Source organism: Festucalex cinctus, chromosome 19, assembly GCF_051991245.1.
Source record: "Festucalex cinctus isolate MCC-2025b chromosome 19, RoL_Fcin_1.0, whole genome shotgun sequence".
Classification (NCBI taxonomy): domain Eukaryota; kingdom Metazoa; phylum Chordata; class Actinopteri; order Syngnathiformes; family Syngnathidae; genus Festucalex; species Festucalex cinctus.
In genome coordinates this window covers 11,912,669-11,934,945 of record NC_135429.1, presented here as the reverse complement: position 1 = coordinate 11,934,945, position 22,277 = coordinate 11,912,669, and the positions used below count along the sequence as shown (strand labels likewise).

Here is a 22,277-nt window from a genome sequence, read left to right as displayed (position 1 = left end):
CAATGCATATTTCCAAATGAAATTGAAATATTTATAGTAAAAAAAAATACAAAATTTTCTAACATTTTCATGCGATTATTAATAAAATTCTAAAATAAGCAAAGCAAATTTTGCTCTAAAACGCTCAACGTGATTTTGAATCAAATGTCCAATCCAAAAAGTATGGTGAACGCTATGTGGGCTTGTGTGGTTCCACGGGGGGAAAACGAGCCTATAATGGAAGACGGAGTGCCACGCAGGACGGCTCGGCCGCGCTGAGGTCACGGCGCTCCGGCGTGATTTATGGGCGCGGGGACTTGGGGAAGATGGTGCTCGGCAGCTAATGACTATTCGATCCGTTTGTGGGGAAAAATGCTTACCGGCCGAGAGGGAAACAACAAACAGCGTATTTGCATAAAGCTATTTTCATTTTCTTATACTTGGATTGCTAAACAGAGAGACAGCGAGATTTCACTCAATGTGGAAGTATTCATTTTACCATATTTGACATTTCATCATCCATCTTGAAAACTCAAAGAACCAGTTTGAACCCATACTGGGACAAAAAAAAAAAAGAAAACGCACATTTTTATATGCGTTTTTATGTATTTATTATTTACGTATTTATTTATTTAAGTTATTTATTTATTGTAACCATCATTGCATTTTTAACCCATATTGAGTTAGTTTTAATACATACGCATATTAGGTTATTTCAAAGCATTTTTCCCGCTCATGTTTGGTTAGTTTTAACCCACTATGGGCTATTTTAACCCATACTGGCCTATTTGGGGGAAAAAAAACAAACACTTATTGGGTTATTTCAACCAATATTGTTTTTTAAAACCTATATTGGGTTATTTGTCACACCAGTTGGGCTATTATTTTTTTTAAGACAGCTAGGCTATATCTTCAAACTGAATATTGGGGTTTTAACCAATATATATTTTTAAAACCCATATTAGGTATGTTTTAACCTATATTTTGGCTATTTTTGGCCCATACTGGGTTTTTATTTTATTTTTAAAAACGTATATTGTCCTTTTTTAAACCACTATATTAACGTTTTGTTTTTAATCCGTATTGCTTCAGTTTGAATCCATATTGGGGTATTTTTACCCATGGGCCATTTTTTTTTTTTTTTTAACCAATAATGCATTTTTTTTCAAACCCATATTGGGTTATTTAAACCCAACAGGTTTAAGGAAAACATTTAGACATCAAAAGGCTTTTATTATGGAATTCAAATATTCCCGTCTTCCACTATATGTGCCTATTTATGCAATAACCAATGAAATAATGCCCTGCATAATTCTCCTCTCTCCGTTGCAGAAATCCAAGCCCATAAAGCCACCTCACACGCGCAACTACACCGGTAAGTCTATATTCGTCTTTATTGATTTATCTCCTGATGGCTGCTTATTCCATTTTTTGAAAATAATAACTAGCACGCCCACCAAAGGCCTGACAGAAGCAGTGTGTGACTTTTCTTTGAATGTGCAACACGAGCAGGCCGGGAGCAATAATTCCTTCTCTTCCACTTGTCTGCGAGGTGTAATTTGTCACTATAAACGTGACGAGGAAGGCTCTTGGAGCGCTGCCTCGCTCCTTTCAAAAACCCATTTCTACTCCAGCCCGCGTGCACGTGCGATACATATTTATATATTTTCTACATCTGTTTACCGGCCTTTTTCCCTTCGGCTTACTCCTCGCGCCGTTTTCTCCCCCACCTCGATGACTTTTAACCTCCTTTTACGCGCATTAAAAAGAGAGAGGAGAGGAATCAGCAGTTTAGAACACAGCACAAAGAGGTCAATAATTAAGCCGAGGTGGCTTTAAAAAAAAAAAAAAAAAAAAAAAACTCACGCGTGAATTTTTGGGCCCACGCGTTTTTTTTCGTTTTTTTTCGTAAAGCTGACAAGACGTTTTCCTTTCTCTTAAGAAAAAAGGCAACATTACCACGCAGAGGGATTCCCCCACGCTCTTCTGCTCATCCACTTTGGCGTTGATTTGAAATATTACATCCAAAGATGCAAAGGTTAATGAGAAATTTCTATGCAATTGCGCGTCTTGTTTAGCGTCCATTGCAAAGAAAGTAAATATAAAATATAACGATGGACTTTCTCGCTTAGTATTTGTGATTATGTTCTATTTCTCTCCCCCCTTCTCTCTCTCTCTCCCTCATTTGCTTGGGGGAGGGGGAGGAGGAGAGGCAGCCACTTGATTTGAACTGCCTTTTCCAAGGCGCTACTTCATTTGCATAATTTTTCTTGTCTATGGTGTGACGCATGCGGTTCGGGCCAGTTCACTGGCGATCACGCAAGAGGTCCGGTCCAGCCTCGTTGTATAGCCCCCACCGGCTGCGTGCATGGCTCTATTATTGCTCTGGAGAAGCATTGCTTCCAATGGCGTGACGATAAATTCAGCCCTTGAAGCCAGATAAGACTTATCTCGCTGACCCGCCCGCTTTCGTAATCTCCATGTACACATCCACGTCGAGTGGGGAAGACACGAGAAGGGTGGAAGAAAGAAAGAAAGAAAGAGAAAAAAAGCAAGGGGGCTTCTCTCTCTCTCCCTCTCTCTCTTGTCGACTCTTCTTGTTGTGGTTGCCGCCTGCACGCATGGCGCTGGTTGCTGCAGCCCAGCCCTGCCTCCTCCTCAACTTTCCTCCGGATTACTACTTTGATCGATTTCGTCGCTGAATGAGAAAATATTGCTCGCTGCTCTGCATTGGTCGTCAGAGGTTAAGGTAAGCAGGCCAAGGAATAGGCTGCCTCGGTTCTAAATGGCCGAGTTTGTGTGTCGCGAGCGGTGATTTATCACCGTATGACTTGGATCTCGGTTCAGGAAGAGTTCACACACTCGCAGATTTCTCTTAACGTGGAGCACCGCACGGCTGCGCGCTTGCAAGATCAAGCCTGCCTCCTACTCGCTCTTTTGGGATTAATGCACACTTTTGCCACTCAATCTGTTTGAGGAGAAATCGGCCGAGTCTTCCGGGGCTGCAGATCCAATCGAGATGATTATTTTTGCTTTAATTATTCGCTCACTGGAGCTCATTTTCAGCGGATTTACTTGCTTGTCGCGCAATATCGCTTTATTGCATTTTTTCAAAATAACCTTTTTGATAGTTTTTTTTTATTATTATTTTAGTTTTATAAATAAATAAATACAGTTTTAATTAATGTGCACTCGTACAAAAGGAAACAAATGTAAAGTTGCATTTACCACTCAATTTATTATTAAAAATAAATGCTTACAATTCGTTTATTAGTATTTTTAGTAGGCCTATTATTATTATAGCGATCATTTGAATTCCTGTGATATTAGGGCCCACTTAATGTCAGTCGTTCCAACTGAACAAATTATGATTAAAATCAGTGTACTTTTCTTTTTTTTAATACGATTTTGATTTATTAATTTTTATGACCATATGTGCTTCAAAATATAATAATAAAGTCATGTTTAGGTTACCTTAATGGCTGTCATGTTAGTAGCAGGCCCGACAGCGATTCTGGCCGGTTTGTTCCGAGCTCGGTCCGGTCAGCCGCCAAGTCAACACCACCAGCCGCCATTATTATGGGTCAGCACAGCAAAAGTTCACATCGTGGTCCTAAAAGATGCACGAATGTCCACCCGGTTTTTCCGGTTTTCCGAAGCTTTTATCTTTAAGAAAGGCACGAAAGTGAATGCGCTTGTTTACGCCTTGCAGGCAAGTGGTGAAGGAACGACACAAAAAAAAGATAGATGAATTTAATAATTACAACTCTCACTGTAATTCCGATTTGATTCTATTAAGAGCGTCTTAAAATGACATTCCCTTTCTTGTTAGGTCCCGTAATTGATTTGAACTGTTTCTGAGTGCATGTTGTTTAGCACAGATGGTAATAGAGAAGGTGGGCCGGTGCAAGCCAGAAGGTAAACGGTAATCGCGCGCACAAGCGCCGGGCCCAATCTCGCCTATAGTGCGCCGTGTCAGGCCTGCATTGAAAAGTAAGATGGATCGCCACCATTTCGTCTCCTCACAGTGCTTGTTGTAACCCCAGGTTCACCCGAGGAGGCCATTGGCGGAGAGGCGTCACGTGACCACGGGGTGCCAATGTTCTTCTACAAGGGTGTCAAGACCCTGTCACTTTGTGAAATAAATATTGGGAAACGGCGAGATGCAAAAGGCAACCTACTACGACAGCTCGGCAATTTACAGTGGCTACCCGTATCAAAGCGCAAATGGCTTCAGTTATGATGCCAATCAGGTCCAATATCCCCGCGCCTCTCATGTGGAAAGTGACTACCATCGACCCGCCTGCTCCCTGCAGTCTCCCGACGGCTCCGTGCCGCCTCCTCTGCACAAGCCGCCGGAGATGCAGGCGGAGAGCTGCGACGCCACCGCCAAGGCGCATCACCACCACCACCATCATCATCCCGAGGGCAGCCCTCCGCCCTCGCGCTCCCCGTCCGATACGGGCCACAACGCCAGCAACGGCAGCGGCGGCGGCGGCCAGCCGAGCGCCAAGAGCGGCTCGTCGCCGTCGTCGGGCGCCCGCGGCAAGCAGATCTTCCCCTGGATGAAGGAGTCCCGGCAGAACACCAAGCAGAAACCCGCAAATAGCGCCAGTTCAGGTACAAACGCACACGCAAGCCGCGCCGTGAAAATTCGTGTCGAGGAGGGAGGGGCGGGGGTGTCAAACCACACATCATATAATACTCCCACTGTGAAGGCCACAGCAAGTGGGGGGGAATGTTCCCACTTCTTCCAATGTCACATAGAGGGAAATTTTACATGCGACTTCAGGAAGCAGGGAGTGGAATAATCAACACCTCTGAGTAGTTCTGTTAACGGCGTCCAAATTCGGACTTGAGGGGGGGTTTAAAGGGCCACACACCCCCACCTCGCACTAAATAAGGCCATGCTTTGGGGCTAGGCTAAATCCCGCCATTTGCCTGCTTGCCCCGCAGATGACCTCTGCCTACTGTAAACATGCACTGATCACATAGCGTCCCCACAGTCAACAAACACAACATGCGCCACTTGTCTCACGAAAGGAAACCTGAACAAATCATGTGATGCCGAACTTGATAAGTTAGCACGTTATTGTAATTCGTGTGTCATGTATGACTGTGTCCCACTATGAATTTACGAGCTATTAGTTCCTCAGTGGAGGTTATGTCATCTTACAGTCCCTCTGCTCCATGTTTGGCTCGACAGGTAGTAAAATTTACTATGTGCTGTTGGCCGCCTGCCACCAAAACTCCAAGTGTGCCTTGCGTTGCTGCAAGAAGGGGCAGGCTTATCTGTGAAGTTGTGCACACAATGAGAAATGTGCCTGAGGCATGTGCTACTGTGTGAGAGCCGAGACACGAACCCTGAGTTGGATTTTTATGCGTTGTGGCTCACAACAGACTTTTTTTTTTAAGTGAAGAACTCGTTTTCATCACATTGTTACACCTCCTCAGTGTAATTCTGTCTTTACAAGGGCAATAAGTTCTTTCTGATTGACACTGACAGGCAGGTATTCGCTATTGTGGTTGTGGTCAATGTGTAGAACTGCATTACTTATAATATTTCTCCTGTCTCGTGTTGCAAGGCCAAAAAAAAAAAAAAAAAAAAAAAAAAAGTCACAGGTGTCAAACCTGAGGCCCAGGGGCCAGATCTGGTCCACCAAAACAGTTTATGTGGCCCGGGGAAAATGTTAAAAAGATACTATGGGTTATAATTAAGTGTCTGGATGCTCACAGAAAATGGAGGGTAACAAGGTCGACTTCCCTTACACTATAGAAAAAGAGATGGGTCATAAATAATCATTTTATAAGTGCACAATATTATTTTTACATCATGTTCATTACTATTTTTTATTTATTTTAGCAGCAAACAGATAAAAGAATTTTTTAAACCAAAGCTTTTATTAAATAGTAAAAAAACAAAAACAATAAAGGCCTAAATGGATAGTATGATGAGGTGTTTATACATTTAGCAGATTTTTACAGTCATCACGGCTGTCTGAGAGAAACCACAACGTGGCCCACTCCAAAAATGAGTTTGGCATATGTGATGTTTTGTAGTTCTGCACGCATTCAACACATCTAATGTTGCCTCCATTCCCTCCATGCTGGCAGATGATGCTCCCACAACAATAACGTTATTTAATAACTTCTGACAGTAAACCAAACAAAGCATTTTTCGCTTTCACCCTTAAAAGACAAAAATAACCCAATTTTGGTCATAAAATGGATCGACCTGCTACTTGGGTCAATTTGAGCCAACATTGAACCAACTCTGTTTTGTAAATAACAAAACATTTTTGGGGTTGTTTTGTCCAAAGAAATGGGTCAAAATTGACCCCAGTTCACATGTCGCTCTGATTCTTTACCCAAATTAGGTTATTTTTGACCCAGCAGTTTTAAGCGTAGATAGATAGTACCCAAATTGTAAACCCCAAAAACTGCTGGTTAAAAACAACAACAACAAAAAACATTTGTGTCAAAATTTCACTGACCCGCTTTGGCCAATTTGACCCAACAATTATGAGTGTTGTTTTGTACCCCAAAAAATTTGGGGTGCTTCGTACAAAACAACCCAGAAAGTTACATCAGATTGTCTCAAGTAGCAGTTTTCGACCAAAATTGGGTTATATTTGACCCAACAATTGTGCGTATTACCCAAATGTGGTTGTTTGATTTGAATACCCTTAAAACTGATATGTCAAAAAAAAAAAAAAAAAAAATTGGGTCAAAAATGTCATCGCTGCTACTTTGGTCAGTTTGACCCAACTTTGGGGTTTTTCTATCAAAACAACCCAATTAGAAAGTTGGGTCAAACGAACCCAAGTAGCACGTCAGGACGAATTTGACCAAAACTGGGTAATCTTTGACCTAGCATTTGTGCATTTGTTGGATTGTACACACTTAAAAATGCTGGGTCAAAATAACATTCGGGTCAAAAATTTCCCCGAACTACTAATTTTGTACCAAAATTTGGGTCGAAAGTTGAGGCAAGTTGACCCAAATAACAGGTCGGTATAATGTTTTTTGTTTCTTTTTAACCAATACTGGGTGGTTTTTGACCCAGCATTTCAATTGGAGGTTGAAAAATGAAAAGTTGCTGATGTCATTATGTCCGCATACACAATGTTGTGGCCCGTGAGTGTATTTATCCAGCAAGCAAACACTGTAGTTGTCTTATCTGCTGTGTTCTGCTTTCACTCTCACTGTCCTGCCTGTAATGGATTACTGATTGACACCCTCCTCCTCCTCCACCCCCTCACAGTGGAGAGTTGCCCGGGAGACAAGAGTCCTCCTGGGTCGGCCGCCTCCAAAAGGGCCAGGACGGCTTACACCAGCGCCCAGCTGGTGGAGCTGGAGAAGGAGTTCCACTTCAACCGCTACCTTTGCAGGCCTCGGAGGGTGGAGATGGCCAACCTGCTCAACCTGACAGAGAGACAGATCAAAATCTGGTTCCAGAACCGCAGGATGAAATACAAGAAGGATCAGAAGGGCGTGGGGATGATGCCTTCCCCTGGGGGCCAGTCCCCTCGCAGTCCAGTGGGCCCCCCTTCCGCTGGAGGATACCTCAGCTCTATGCATTCTCTCGTGAACAGTGTTCCCTACGAGTCCCACGAGTCGCCGACGTCTTACAATAAGACTCATCAAAACGCGTACGGCATGGTGACGTCATACCCCCCCGCCGGCCTGAACAACTCCCACAAGAGGTATCCCGACTCGGCCACGCCCGAGTATGACGCGCACCCCCTACAGGGAGGCAACTACGGCACGCACATGCAGGGCAGCCCCGTTTATGTCGGCGGAGGTTACGTGGAACCCATGGCCAACTCGGGGGCTTCCGTTTTCGGCCTCACGCACCTCCCGCACCCGCCGTCCTCCAACATGGACTACAACGGAGCAATCACGATGGGCAACAGTCAGCATCACGGCGTGTGTGATCCCACGCCCACGTACACAGACCTTACACCGCAATACTCTCAGGGAAGAATCCAGGAGGCGCCCAAACTGACTCATCTGTAGCGGTGCAAGGCGCAGTCCGTATATCACTCCGCCCATTGTCTTGTAGCCGCCTCCGGACCGCATCACCGTCTTTTGTTTGTGTGCCTCCACACTGCGTCTACCTTCTCTCTTTCTCGCGCTCTCTTTTTTTCTTCTTTAGTTGACGATGTGTGAAGTAGCGTATAGGATAAATAATCTTTTTTTTTCCTTCTTAAAAAGACATTTGTGAAGGCTCGAGGAGGACGTCGAGCGAGCCAAGGCCTCTTTAATCTATTTTTAAGTGCTTTTCAAATTCAAACAGGGTATTATGAAAACATGTTATTCGATTTTTTTTATGTGAACTTATTTATCCGCATTTGAAGTTTTTTGTTTTTTTTTATGCATTTTGTTGCACTTGTGAAAGGATCCATGGCATGGTGAAAGAAATGCATTTGTCAAAATAAGGGTCACGAGCTTCTAGGATGCAACCTTGGCTTGGAATTTTTAATGTTATTTATTTTTTTGTTTAGTGTTAAAAGTAGTCCTGGTATTATTTGACACCCTTGCGAGAGTGGTTCACCCACCCCACCACCACCACCACCACCCCAAACTCCCATTTTCAAACCACGTCATACTATTTCCACCCTTCTTCTTCGATCAGACATTTTGTTTTTTATTTTAATGTTCTCACAGGATGTAAAATCAATCAGTCGACGCAATAAGGGTGGAAAGAAGGATATTTTAGTCTTTTCTTTATTGAACGGAATTAAAACACAAGAAAAACATTTTCAAACATTCCATGCTGCTCCAGTTCGAAGAAGTAAATAAAACAATTGAAATACAATCCAAGCATATTTGTTTTAATTCAGACAAATTAATATAACAATGCACATCATCTGTTTTTATTTTTAAAAAAATAATACAAAATGAATTAAAAAAAGAATGTAACATATCTGCATTCGGCAAGGAAAATCAAACCCAAAAATAAATGCGAGGTAAATTTGCCATTAATATCGTTCAGCGGTTACATGCAGGCAAAAAAAACAAAAAAAAAACAACTGCATAATTTATTTCCTTCTCTTCCTGATGAGACGTGAAGAAAACTCTCGGGTGGCCTCCTTCCCTCCTCTCATCTCATCTGCGTGGGCACATCCATAATAATAAAAATGTCAGGCGCCGGACCCTTGTGCAGCCCCTGCAAATAGACAACAATCTAAATGAGAAATCGTTTGAAAACTAATGTCCCCGAATGTGTTTTGAGTCGGTCAAACGTGGCCAGAGAGGATCCGAGCTCCACGTGAATTTGGATTGGCTTGTTTGTCTCATTATTCAGCAAATGCACGTAAAAGTCCAAATGTCTTAAAATGCGTCGTTATGATGATGGCTAAAGGAAATTAAATTATCGTGGGAATTTGTTTTCAGCTTTTAAAATGCACAAAAAGAATATGATTCAGACAAAAACAGAAACAAATGAAGATATCAATATTTGATCACATATCAATTTGAGTGTTTGTAAAAAAAAAAAAAAATTGTTAGCACTGTTTAAAAAATGAAATTCATTATCACAATTGCTCCAACAAAACAAGATTTACCCTGTATTTTTTTTTAAATCCTAGATTATGTAGCCCCCCAAAAATCATTTCCAATCTGAATATGATTGATATAACAGGGCATTAGTATCGGTGACATATGGTTAGCAGGGAGACCTGGAACAATTGAACCATGGTGTGTCAAAGCTGGACTTCTGCATTCGCACAATTAAGGCACTGATCTGACCCATATGTGTCACCAAAGCTTATCAACCAAAAAGTACAAAACTAAGCCATGTTTTGCAATACATTCACATCCGTGGGAAAGTTGTTAAATCACTGTTGCAATGTGTGTAGGCTCAGGAAAAAAAGCCTCCTCCCACTCCTTTCCTCATAACACAAAGCCTGTGCCTAATTCCACTTTTCCCTATGGCAACCTTCCGCACACAAACTGCTTCGATGTGTACAAAAATATCTCCATGTCAGTGTGTAAATTCCCGTTAGCGATAAGCGATAAAAATCCAGGTGGATGCATTTTCGATACTCACCCGTGGTGCGTTCACTGCCTCCCCCTGCAAGGAAATACGCACTCGCCTGCACATAGTCCGATTCTTATTTATCTTTTGAAACATCCCTCCAGCGACAGCTCGGGCTAGAAGCAGCAGAAAATGGTTCTAATCTGAGTGACCAGTGTTTCTCGCCGCTTCCTGGCTGCATTTGATCCGGGGGAGAGTTAGAAGCCTTAAATGTGTTGTGAGGGCACCGAGCTGTCAGACCTTTTGGCGAGTAAGATTGATCGCGTGCAGGCTTCCAGCACTCTTTGTTTGGTATATAAGCAACAAACTGAGAGAGAACCTATACCACTTCTTCCTCTCTCTTATACTCACCAAGTCGTTTTTTTTTTTTTTTAAATATATCACCGTGTGTTTAAAAAAAAGGGGGTGGAAACATTCCCATAAATGTGGCGTTCACAGATGACTTTGGTAGAACAATAAAGCAAAATTCGCAGCAGGGGAGAGACGTTCACTAATAACGCAGCAAATTATTCGTTTTTAATGTTTATGACAACCATTATGGTCATTAGTTAGCTTGGAAGTACACTGCAGACGGTTTTATCGCGTTTAAGACATGTAAAAGAGCGAATAGTGTCAACAAAAAATGAGTTTAGCATCGAAAACTGATGTTAGCCATCAAACTATGCTAACCTCGTGCGAAAACGTAAACACATCGTCAGGCTAATAACATGCCTAATTCTTTTTTTTTCTGTTTTAATTTTTGCAGGAAATTACAGTATAGATGTTTAAAAAAATCCCATCCGAAAAGAAAAAAAGAGGAATTATGCAGTTATCTTATTAGCCTGTAGGTTAATATATGGTTTTGTGTTCAAATGTGAGTGTGCATATTTATAAGATTTACGTCCAACTAATGTTATTGTTGCTTTGGCCTAAAAGCGTCACTAATAATTTTATCGTGATCTTTTTCTTTTTTTTTATTGTATTATTATTGCTGCTCATCCTTATGTATTTCTCTGTCGTCAGACATGCATGATTCACTTCAAGAAGTCTTAATAGCACTTTTGGGGTATGCTGCGTGTGCGTGTGCGCGTGAATGTTGGGGGGCGTTCTCGCCTGACATCCTCAAACAATACGAGAAAGAGGAGTGCACGAATCCGCGCGGGGTCCTTGCCTGTAATAGTGAGTCGGCCATTCTTAAAAACACTTTTTTTTTTTTTTTTTTTTTTTTCGAGTGGGGGTCTCTTCTCTTAGTGGTGCGCAGTCGGGAGGAGAAAGATGTAAATAAAAGTGGCACAGCTGAGCGAGGCAAAGCAGACTTTTTGGATCAATCAGGCAGTCAGTGGCTTCTTTTGATTAAAGCCCAAATTGTCATTGGGCAGAGGTAATCATGTGACAGGCAACTCGGTCCAATTTCAACCTTGTCTCCATGAATTCAATAGTTTCATAGTGGCTCGGTCCCCACACGGCCGTAATCCCAGAAATAGGAAGAGGAAGCCATCACAGGACATTTTTTGAATGATTTTCGTCTTCGCGTGGCCGCCGAGTTCGTCGACAATAACGCGTGCAAACTTTCCTGGGCTCGCAGGGAGAGGAGATGAATTACGAATTCGAGCGAGAGAGCGGATTTATCAATAGTCAGCCGTCGCTTGCTGAGTGCCTGACATCTTTCCCCCCTGTCGCTGATTCATTTCAAAGTTCATCAATCAAGAGCTCGACACTGATTCCTCCTCCCTTCGAGCAGACCATCCCCAGCCTCAACCCGGGCAGCCATCCGCGCCACGGCCGCCCGAGACACAGCCCCGGCGGATGCAGCCCGCTGCCCACCGCCTCGCTGCCTCCCGAGTACCCGTGGATGCGGGAGAAGAAAGCCTCCAAGCGGAACCACCTGCCCACGACCACCGCTACCACTTTGTCCACCAATGGACCCGTCTGCTTCTCCCCAAAAGGTGGGCGATTTAATTTCATTATATTATTTGTCGTGAGGGGGAGGGGGATTTATTATATCGTATAATATCGTTCAAATGCGATATTTTGGTGATTCGGGAGGAAATGAGAAAAAGTTTGGTTGAAGTTTACTGATGAATTCTGCAGTCACGCTTTTTGATGTGTGACAGTAATGAAGAGTGATGGAGTTCTGCAGCATTCATTATAGTGCATGTCTCACTTTGTTTGGAGCATTTTTACGTCCGAAACGGACGAGCCATTATAGCTACATTATTTATTTATTTTCATAAATATCTTCGGGTGGCATTTGTTTTGCTCAAGCCTGCCTTTAATGTACCGCTTCCGTCCCGGTTCTCCAGGCTCGCCCGAGGTGGCGGAAGGCGGAGGGCTAAGCGGCGGCTCCCGCCGGCTCAGGACGGCGTACACCAACACGCAACTGCTCGAGCTGGAGAAGGAATTCCACTTCAACAAGTATCTGTGCCGGCCCAGGAGGGTGGAAATCGCGGCCCTGCTCGACCTGACCGAGCGGCAGGTCAAAGTGTGGTTCCAGAACCGGCGCATGAAGCACAAGCGGCAGACGCAGAGCAAGGAGAACCACAACGGGGACGCCGGCAAGGGCCCCGGCGGCGGCGAGGACGGGATGCACAGCGACGAAGACGACGAGGGGCCCCAGTACGAGCAAAGCGGGGCCCTGCTGGAGAGAGACACTTTCTCCTTTCACAACAACAATTTGGAATCCGCGCAGCAGGTCCACAATAGCAGCTCCGTGAGCTCCGCCGCTGCGCCGCTGAACAGCAATGAGAAAAATCTGAAACATTTTCCCAACCCGTCACCCACTGTTCCGGGCTGCGTGTCAACAATGGGCCCCGGCTCGGCATCCGTGCCGGACAATGGCGACAGTCCCCCAGCTTTGGATGTTTCTATTCACGACTTCCAAGCTTTCTCGTCGGATTCCTGCCTGCAGCTCTCCGACGCTGCTTCGCCGAGCTTGTCAGAATCTCTGGACAGTCCCGTGGACATTTGTGCGGACACTTTCTATTTTTTCTCGGAATCTCTGACCACAATCGACTTGCAGAATCTCAACTATTAACACAAATCAATTTGACTACAGTCTGTTTATTCGGCACACATTTTGTGGGACGGTAAGGATGAAGAATTCACGGAGGACTGTAACTCCCAACGATTTTTTTTTTTTTTTTTTTTGTGAAAATTATTTTGGGTGTGTGTGAAAATTCAACAATACGCGGCCTGTATGGAAACTGGTCATTTTTATTTTTGTATAGCTTCCAATGTCTTGACTATTTTTGTTAGAATACAATTAACTTGCTACAATCTTTTTTATGTGTTTTGATTCTTATTGTATTGACTAGAGATTATTAACGTTTTATTAATTATCCTAGAAAATACGCGGGACGGTAAAAAAATAAAATAAAATACTATATGCAAATAGAACAACAGGTTGTTAATGATTATAAATAACCCATAGCATGATTTAGAAATTTAAAAAAAATATATATATGCTCCAAATAGACAAATTTGTTTCCAACTTTTCTTTAACATTGAAAGCCTTTATCAAATTGAATGCAGCAGTATTTTGATTTTGCATGGCCAAGCTCTTGACACGGTGCATGCTTGCAAGCAAACAGCCGAGCCATGTTTGCCTGCAGGACCTCATAAATCACCGCGGTGGCATGAATGGGACGAACATTAAGGAGCCCAATTGTGACTTAATGTTCACAAATACAAGCGCACTTACATTTTCGTATGGGTTTTCCCCCCCGATATCTTAGCTTAAAGGGGGCCGAGTCTCTCCACGCGTTGGGCAATGATTCATTTTTATGGCCTGTTTAAACAGGCTGGCTCTCCTGCAGCGGCTCGCAGGAGTTGCATGTCTGTGCAGGCTGCAGGAGCTCAAATTCAAAACAGACCGCTAGTATAATTTACGTGCTCCCGTTTGCATTATTTTATTAAAGTAACCATTATTTCCTATGCAGGATTATTTGGTTAAGCCGTCAGGTGATATATTGGGATTCGATATGATGATTATGAATAGCTTTGCTCTATTGCTTTGCACTTGAGTTGACTTATGGGAATCGTTTAATAGCCCACTTTGGTTCAATATCGGGATGTAACTTTGTGTGTCAAATCAACAACCACCAGTTGCACCGATCGATTTAATAACACGCGAGCTATAAGCAGCTCATCGGTGACCAGGGGGGAAAAAAAATAATCAACTGAGTGCGTGTATGTGCTTTCTTTATGTGTTTAAAACAGATGTAGAGTGCAGGGTAAAACAACATGGCGGTGGGGGAGCCCCGCAGTATTGGTGTCCATAACCAAATCATTCCGAGACAACGCGTCTTTTCTGTGCACACATGTGCTCACACAAAGAGCTCAGAGAGCTGCGTGGCCTGCTGGTGGCTGGCTCCTCTGACATGCACCATTCTGCGCGCCCACGCATGCTCTCTGCTGCAGATGGGATGTCACAGGGGAGGGGGAAGGGAAGGCGAGAGTATTGACTACCACTTAGGTTTGCTTACAAGTTTGCATCATGCATTTTATCTTCTCTTTAAAAAGAAAAAAATCATATCAGCGTATATATGTGTGGATGATTTCCAATCAGGATTTTATGCTGCCGATTAACCGATACTGATTCCAATACCGATCATATTGATTAGCCACACATTTTTCTATTTTAGAGCCTCTCATTAACAATTATTTTGGGAACTGATTAATACATTGATTATTTTTTTCAATTAATCGATTAATCAGATAAAAAAACAACAACATTTTATCCAAACTTCCATCCCTTGTATTTCAAATTGAGAGTCCAGAAAATGCACAAACCGATTCAGTTACTGGTTACTGGTTACTGCAGTGTTAAGTAAAGGGCGAGGGGGCGCTATACTGCACACAGGCTGGTCGTTGGCTGAAGGCTGCAAAGTACGAGCTGCGGGTGATCGATTTTTGCGATCGGGAATGAAAGGTATTGATCGACATGTGCTGATCACTTACTTTTCCATGGAAATTGACCGATCATGATCGATAGTACTGGTTGTTTACATGTGTATATATGCATGTGTGTGCATATGAATATTTAAACATAAATACTCAATGAGTCTATTGTTGAATGAATATACTAATACAAAGAAGGTGCAATATGACTCGCTACTTCAATTCTACTCCATGTCCTCATTTGTGGCTATTTTCTTGGAGATGGTCACACATGTTGACAAAAAATTATCCGCATTCATTTGAGGTGTAATTCCACATTTGACCACTAATGGCGCTCATCCGTTCCAATGATCCTCTCACGCGCCCTCCCCCTCCCTCCTTCTCCCTCCTCGCCCCCTCCTTCCTCCTCAGTAAAGAGCTTGCCCTCCGGTCTGCTCCCACTCCCACTCAACTCCCACTCTCTCTTCCCGCCGCACAATCTTCACAACCATTCATTTATTTCCCCAGCAGCTTTATTTGATGAACTTTTTAACAGGGTAATCAACCCGCAGGCGATACGCGCGAGCTGCACCGCCGCTGGCCGCGCATTATCACATCATTTGATCACGGCGAATATAATGAATACACACGTGTAAGTTAACTCAGAGTTGACCCTGAGAGGAAACCGAATTAATAGCACATTCTATTAGCACATCTCGTAGTTTCTTTCACCTTGCAGCAACGCTGATATGCAGATAAATGTGAACCTAATGAGGAAACAAAGTCCAACATTATCCTCCACTGGCTTCTTTTGGGTGTCAATGGAGTGAAACATTTGCCCCCTCTGCCCCGCTGTGACAATATTTGCTGAGTAAATCCCTCGCAGTGTTAAAGCGTGAAACATTTGGCATCGGAATGGGACACTGATAGCCTCTGGCAGTGACACACATTGAGACATTCATCCATCCCGAAGAAAATAGTTCCTCTAGACACAATTTAATGACATCATGCACGATTGCCTCCCCTAAAAAAAGGAAAAAAAAAAAAGACTTGTACCTGAGGTCAGAGTTCACGCATCCAGCCTTGGCTTCCACAGAGCGCCCCTCGTGCACGCATGCGACCCCGTCCGCCGTCCGCCACCGTCTGCCGCCCAGCGTTCATTGTTTGCTCGGCCAATGCGCGAGTGCGTGATGCGTCACCTTGATCGACGAGCGGCTGGAATTTAAATAGCCACTCAAACAGCAATCTGTCAGCGGCTGAGAGGATAAGCTCAAGTGTCTCACTGGCTGACCCCGACCCACGTGACCACGCCCGTTCATTGATATCGGTCAGCCCCCCCCCCCCCCCCCCTCTCCTTCCACCCTCCTCCTGATATCAGATAGGTAAATGTTGGCACGGTCACTCGGGGTAAGAGAAGAGAGATCAGAGGTGCTCCAGGCGCTCCCTGCATGGGTCCAATATGCCACAATGAGCACTTTCTTAGATTATTCGGTAGTGGGCAGTGAGGGTGGGTCGTGTTCCGTGAGAGCTTTCCACCCGGATCACGGGATTACAACTTTCCAGTCGTGCGCGGTGACGGTGAACAACTGCGGCGCGGATGAGCGTTTCATGGCGAGCAGGGCTTCCCCGGACGACACCCACCGCCACCCCCACCCCCACCAGCACCAGCAACCGGGCTCCTACCAGCCCCCCGCGGGGAACCTGGGGCTCGCTTACGGCTCCGGCTACGGCTCGCAAACTTTCTGCGCGTCCTACAACCATTACGCGCTCAACCAGGAAGTAGACGCCACCGCGGGGTTCCCACAGTGCGGCCCGCTGGTGTACTCGGGTAACCTTTCCACGTCAGTGGTGGCGCAGCATCGCCAGGGTTACAGTGCGGCCCCTTTGGGTCAGTTGCAGTATGGCCACCCGGCCTACGGAGGCGGGCACGAGCAAGTCACCCCCTTCCCAGGGTGCTCGAACCCTCTGTCCCCTCTGCACCCGGCACACCTGGAGGGATGCTGCTCCCCTCTGTCGGAGGGAGCTTCCAATGCACAGACCTTCGATTGGATGAAAGTCAAGAGGAATCCCCCCAAAACAGGTGGGTCGCTTATCTCGTCAGACACACTCTAAAAACGGTTAGGTCAAAAATGGACCCACCCAACTTTTGATTTTTAAACAAATTAAATTATTAATCCACAATTAACCTATTTTTGTCTTATTTTGTGGTTTATTTGTTTGGGTTAATTATAACCCAACTGAATTTGGTCAAATATGAACTGACCCAACTTTTGAAATTATTTTATTCAAGCTTCACAAAAGCTTTGTGGGTTAATTAATCTATACCCCCCAAAATTTGGTCAAATATCTAACCCACAAACAATTGAACTGTGTGAAAAATGAACCGACCCTTTTAATAATTTACTCCCAAAAAGTTGTTAAAAAATTAAATTAATAACCCACAAAGCAGCACAATTTTTGGATTGTTTTGTTGGTTATTAATTCTTTCGACACAACTTTTTGTAATAAATAACCCAAAAAAGTTTAGTAGGTCTCTTATTGACTAATTTGTGTTATTTTTTACCCAACTGTCTTGATGGTGCATTTTTCTACTACCAAACTGCACTTAACATATATAATTTTAAACTGTGCTGAGTTAATCACGTCATATTATGATGGAGGTTAATTGCCCAAGTGTACCTAATGAGAGCAATTCCTGTCCTCAAAATTCCCATGGTGTTTTTTTTTTTTTTGGCTTAGGGAGGTCAGGTGACTACGGATACGGAAGTCAGCCCAACACTGTGCGGACCAACTTCACCACCAAGCAGCTAACCGAGCTGGAGAAGGAGTTCCACTTCAACAAGTATCTGACGCGGGCGCGGCGCGTGGAGATCGCAGCCACGCTGCAGCTGAATGAGACTCAGGTGAAAATCTGGTTCCAGAACCGCAGGATGAAGCAGAAGAAGCGCGAGAAAGAAGGGCTGCTCCCGGTCAAGGCCGTGCCCTCTGACCCCGGCGAGCGACTTCAAGAGAAAATGGACGACGTGGCGTCGGAGAAGTCGGTTTCGGCTCCTTCGACCCCCTCCCCTCCTTCCTCCGCGGGGTCCTCCACTGGGGCCGACCCTTACTGCTCCAATTAAGAGTCATTTGCCTCCTTCGCGATAAACTTTGGACATTTTGGAGGAACTCGTGCACTTTTTGGACATGTAAGCAAAATGGACCACGTAATTGTCTTTTCTATATCTGTCCAGAAAATGTGCAGTATTCATTCTTTGGACCTTACCTCAAATGTGTCAAAGTGACAACAATCATAATCCATATCTTTGCGCACATTGTGTGAAAGTGTTGTGCAGAAGTTGCATGGTGCGTTCACGTGTTATCGGAATGCTGAGTTTTATCAGTTGGGCTGGCACGTGCTGCAGGCTTATTTGTTTGTATATTTAACCGAACACCTCAAACGTTTACGGGTCAGTCATATACGGATGATTAAAGTGAGATTACCTCTTACTATTCACGTGGTGTTATTTGTTATTTTTTTTTAAATGCACAATGACGTCATGTTTGTGGTTAAAGCCATGCGTGCTCCCGTGAGAGTTAATGACATTATTTTGTTGCTGTCATTGGCGATGACAACCTTATTGGAGACGCAAAAATAAGCAGTATTGATCCAAACATGGAGGTTAGGATATCGACAAGGATGTAGCCCCACTGGCCCTGTCAGAGTCTGCTCCTCAGCGCCCAAACTTGCCTGGAAGTGTCATCATCCATGCCAATAGCGACAAGAAGGACGGTGAAATGTTGCAGAGGTGCTCACGCCGCATCCCTTTAAAAACTCATTGAAAGTTAGATTTCGTATACTTATACTCTGCTTGCTTCTTTCTTTTCCCTTCTTTTCTATGCACCCTTTATCTGCCCCCTCGTTTCCCCCTTTAAAACTGTTTTAATTCCTGGCGTGCAGCATGCGAGTCCATCCTCCCATAAAAGGGCAAAAAGCGCCCGAAGAAGCATGATTAATGAGCGCAGTTCACCTGAACCTGGATCCACCTGCAGGATCGGCTCCTTTGGAGCTGTGAGGACCTGCAGCAAAAACACGCAAGGCTGTAAGTTCCGCTGTCTTTTTTAATTGCCATTTAAAAACTTCAAATATTGCATTTATTGTTTGTGAAAAAGAAATGCTTAAAATAACATTACATTCGCTTTTAACAGCAACCGCGTTGTTTTATGGCCTAATTTATTTCGAATAACGGTCTGAAAAACTGTATCATGAAAAGTATATCAAATAATGTATTTTTTAATTATATAATAATTATTATTAGGCCTATAATTATTTTATAATTCAATTTTAGAACGGTATAGGCACCAGTTCAAGAACTATTATTATACGTGTTTGCTTTTAAATTTACGAGTAATATTTGTATGGAAATCCTTTTTTAAAATATGTAATCTATCATTATTATTATTATTTTTTTAAATCTAAAAGTTTCCCCATTGTGGGCCTCGATCTTATTTAATTTTGATTTTAATACCGAACGAATTAGTCATGCATTTACGATATTTGTCGCCATTTTTTTTTCGAGGTCAAAATATATTTGGAAATGTACAGTTTAAATAAACTAAAAACTAGTGACTCAACTGCTGATTAGTTCTCCATATCACTCATTCGCTTCGTTGAAACTTGACAATCAAATACATTTGCGATTTCACGTTTATTTTTAAATAAAAAAAAATACAACTCTCTCTCGAAAAAAAAAGTGTTTACAAATAAACAAAAAATATGCCACGTTACCAATAGTGATTAAAAAAATCAAAATCAAAACGTATTCTGAAACTATTTTTAGGAAGTTTAGGCCTCACTGACTTAATTCTCTCCGGGGCCCCGTGGAGCCAAGTGAGTGAATTGGAAAAGCAGCTGACCCCCAAAAGAAAGCCTCGGGTCATCCCACGGTCACACTTCGAGTTTGTTGTCACAGCAGACACACACAAACGCACACACACACGCTCAGGCCCAAACAACAGACCACACTGGTCAAACAAGCACCTGAACAACAAGTCACAGTCCACCTCCGAGGACCTGTTTGACCAAAACACCGCAGCAGAGTGGATGCGAGCTGTCCCACAGAAACATTCTTTTAGTTTGCACTTCCACAACATGACTGATGCGGCCGATGGTTCCCATTATAGGCTCCACCAATACGATGACAGATGAACCATTAAAGTCTTATAGAGGAGGCCTGATTAAAGGTTGACTTGCCCTGTTTTTGATGGAAGTGTTTTTAAGACTCAACATTGATGTGGTTTGAACTCCAAGCAGACATTTGATAAAATATATCAAATCAGACAATGAATTTAAAAAATCCACATTACCCATATTACAGCATGGTATAGATGTACATTTATTTATGTATCGCCAGAAGCTTTTAAAACATGTTGAAATAAAGTTATATAATTGGCTCAAATGATAAATTAAATTGTATTTATTATAGCCTATAATTAAAAAACAAACTGATAATCATTGCAGCAAGAACAATGTGTTTATTATGTGTTATTTTAATGCACTACACCAAGATAATTCCCATCATTTTTTTTTTACGAAGATATATCTTTAAAAACTGCATTTGGGTCTTTTACTTTCCTAAACTTTTTTTTGGAGGCGTTTTTATTTATTTATTTATTTATTTATTTAATTTTTGATGTATGTGTGTGTTCATTTTCCATTTTGTCACTGGCCACTTGATTAGGTACACCTGCAGTTTCGCCCGAGCCTGTAAGGATCACGGCAGCGAATAAAAGTGTGAAATTTATAGCTTCTTACAAGTTATCAGTTATCTTTCTGTCTGTCAGTTTGCGCACTAAAAAAAATAAATAAATAAATCACCCACAAAAAATGTTGAAAAATAGAGCATGTTCATACACTGCGAACAGGAAATGCAAATGGCGCATGCGTGTGACAGCGGAAGCAGACAGGTGCGTCTTGATTGCTTAACTTGTCACGCGATAGGCTTTGCGACGAGGCGCAAGTTGTTAGCTTACTGTCCATATCGCCAAACAAAATTAGGTAACTCTTATGAAGGTTACTACTGTATATTATGAGACTTTTGTGGCTGCGATGTTAGGGGATAACGGTGGACATTTGGACGTAGCCTAATCTTGTATGTATTTAGTATCTATTTGAGCTAATTTGGCAAGCTAGTTTAGGTAGCTGTCTGAGCTAGCTAGCTATAATCTGAATGTTGTTGTTGCTCTTTTTCAGTGTCAAGGGCAGCTGACGCAATACTCCACCTGCTGGGTAAGCATAAAGCATTATATGCTTCTATATGTATGGAGATTCAGTTATCCAGGTCGTGGTAATCTGCAAAGGTTGAATCAATGCAAATAGTCTCTTATTGTTGTTCAAGAAAACCACAAAGTCATTGTGGAAACGTTTTTTTTTTTGTTTTTTTTTACTTTGGATGTATACAAATTGCAATAGGTATGCATTATTATTATTATTATTAATAAATTTTTTATTTTATTTTTTACTTTCCAATAAGTTTGACTAATTATGTACACATTATGTATTCAAAATTGCACGGTCTATATTACTTTTTTTTTTTTTTTTTTTTTTTTTTTTTTTTTTTTTTTTTTTTTTTAGTTGCACGTTATAGGCCACATTAATGCTGATTTTATTTAAAAAAAAAAAAGGTTTAATTTTGTTTCACCATAACCTGGGACTTGAACAGCGGTGTGTAGACTTCTTTTATCCATTTTATATTCATCAATTTGTTTTTTCACAGTCAGAACAATAAAAAGGGAAGCCATAAACAATCGCAAAGGAAAAGCAAAATATGGCCCAGACTCAAGATTAGTTTGACACATCTGCACCACATGCTTAATTTGGAGCTAAGCTTTAATTATAGAAGCTGCATGAATAAACATACTAGGCATGTTATCTGCGGCCATTCATGTTGCACGTTCAACTCCACACAACATATCGTCCGTCCGTACCCTTTCTCACACACCTACAAGCAATTCAAAAGGTGCAAAAAAGTTTCTACTGCGAGTCTCCTAGTCAGGTAGCTAAAAGATAAAAAAAAAAAAAAATTGCCAAGGCACAAGTCAGTCATCAGGGTCGTCGAGATATTGGCACATGTGCGCTCATTGACCACTCCCCTGTTGTGATTGACAGCCAAAATGAATTCCTCCATCGACAGATGTGCGTCTCGGCGTGCCGATAAAGCCGGGCCAGCCTATACAGCCATTGACAGTATGATGGAGGGAGAGATGGAGGAGAAGGTGACGACGGAGATGACATCATGTGATCACTGGCTTCTTTGCATAAGGTACATCTCCGCCATCTAATGATTTTTCTTGTTCTTATTATTGTTAGCGGTGTAAGAAAAAACCCCAATTTGAATCTGAAAATTGGTTTTGGTTTAGAAGA

The 22,277-nt window shown here is 42.8% G+C and overlaps 4 protein-coding genes and 1 long non-coding RNA gene across 12 annotated transcripts in view; 4 read left to right on the top strand and 1 right to left on the bottom strand.

The window, feature by feature from the left end:
• Window positions 1–1,995: 1,995 nt before the first annotated feature.
• On the top strand, window positions 1,996–8,800 carry hoxa3a (homeobox A3a). The gene is made up of 3 exons (XM_077506672.1): window positions 1,996–2,728; window positions 4,026–4,599; window positions 7,244–8,800. Exons 2-3 carry the CDS (start codon window positions 4,143–4,145, stop codon window positions 7,996–7,998), a joined length of 1,212 nt encoding a protein of 403 aa, XP_077362798.1. The 5' UTR covers window positions 1,996–2,728; window positions 4,026–4,142; the 3' UTR covers window positions 7,999–8,800.
• On the bottom strand, window positions 8,694–10,396 carry LOC144007240 (uncharacterized). The gene is made up of 2 exons (XR_013280126.1): window positions 10,034–10,396; window positions 8,694–9,151 (listed from the first exon to the last, which is right to left on the bottom strand). It is a non-coding gene; the product is annotated as an uncharacterized LOC144007240 (long non-coding RNA).
• Window positions 8,997–13,362, top strand: LOC144007234 (homeobox protein Hox-A2a-like). 4 transcript variants are annotated; one of them, XM_077506677.1, is made up of 3 exons: window positions 8,997–10,271; window positions 11,742–11,946; window positions 12,304–13,362. In XM_077506677.1, exons 2-3 carry the CDS (start codon window positions 11,853–11,855, stop codon window positions 13,032–13,034), a joined length of 825 nt encoding a protein of 274 aa, XP_077362803.1. In that variant the 5' UTR covers window positions 8,997–10,271; window positions 11,742–11,852; the 3' UTR covers window positions 13,035–13,362. The 4 variants fall into 4 exon arrangements, with proteins under 4 accessions (XP_077362803.1, XP_077362802.1, XP_077362801.1 ...); XM_077506676.1 differs by having other exon boundaries at window positions 11,696–11,946; XM_077506675.1 differs by lacking the exon at window positions 8,997–10,271 and adding an exon at window positions 10,400–11,179.
• A 2,974-nt stretch (window positions 13,363–16,336) lies between these two features.
• Window positions 16,337–18,369, top strand: hoxa1a (homeobox A1a). The gene is made up of 2 exons (XM_077507944.1): window positions 16,337–16,958; window positions 17,618–18,369. Exons 1-2 carry the CDS (start codon window positions 16,346–16,348, stop codon window positions 17,995–17,997), a joined length of 993 nt encoding a protein of 330 aa, XP_077364070.1. The 5' UTR covers window positions 16,337–16,345; the 3' UTR covers window positions 17,998–18,369.
• A 19-nt stretch (window positions 18,370–18,388) lies between these two features.
• Window positions 18,389–22,277, top strand: part of LOC144007951 (uncharacterized) — a 31,349-nt gene continuing 27,460 nt past the window's right edge. Inside the window, exons 1-4 of one of the 5 annotated variants that reach the window (XM_077507946.1) lie at window positions 18,389–18,663; window positions 18,816–18,957; window positions 21,108–21,143; window positions 22,023–22,176. In XM_077507946.1, the coding sequence (XP_077364072.1) occupies window positions 18,864–18,957; window positions 21,108–21,143; window positions 22,023–22,176 (284 nt within the window). In that variant the 5' untranslated portion in view covers window positions 18,389–18,663; window positions 18,816–18,863. The other 4 variants (XM_077507945.1, XR_013280473.1, XR_013280474.1 and 1 more) reach the window with 4 other exon arrangements.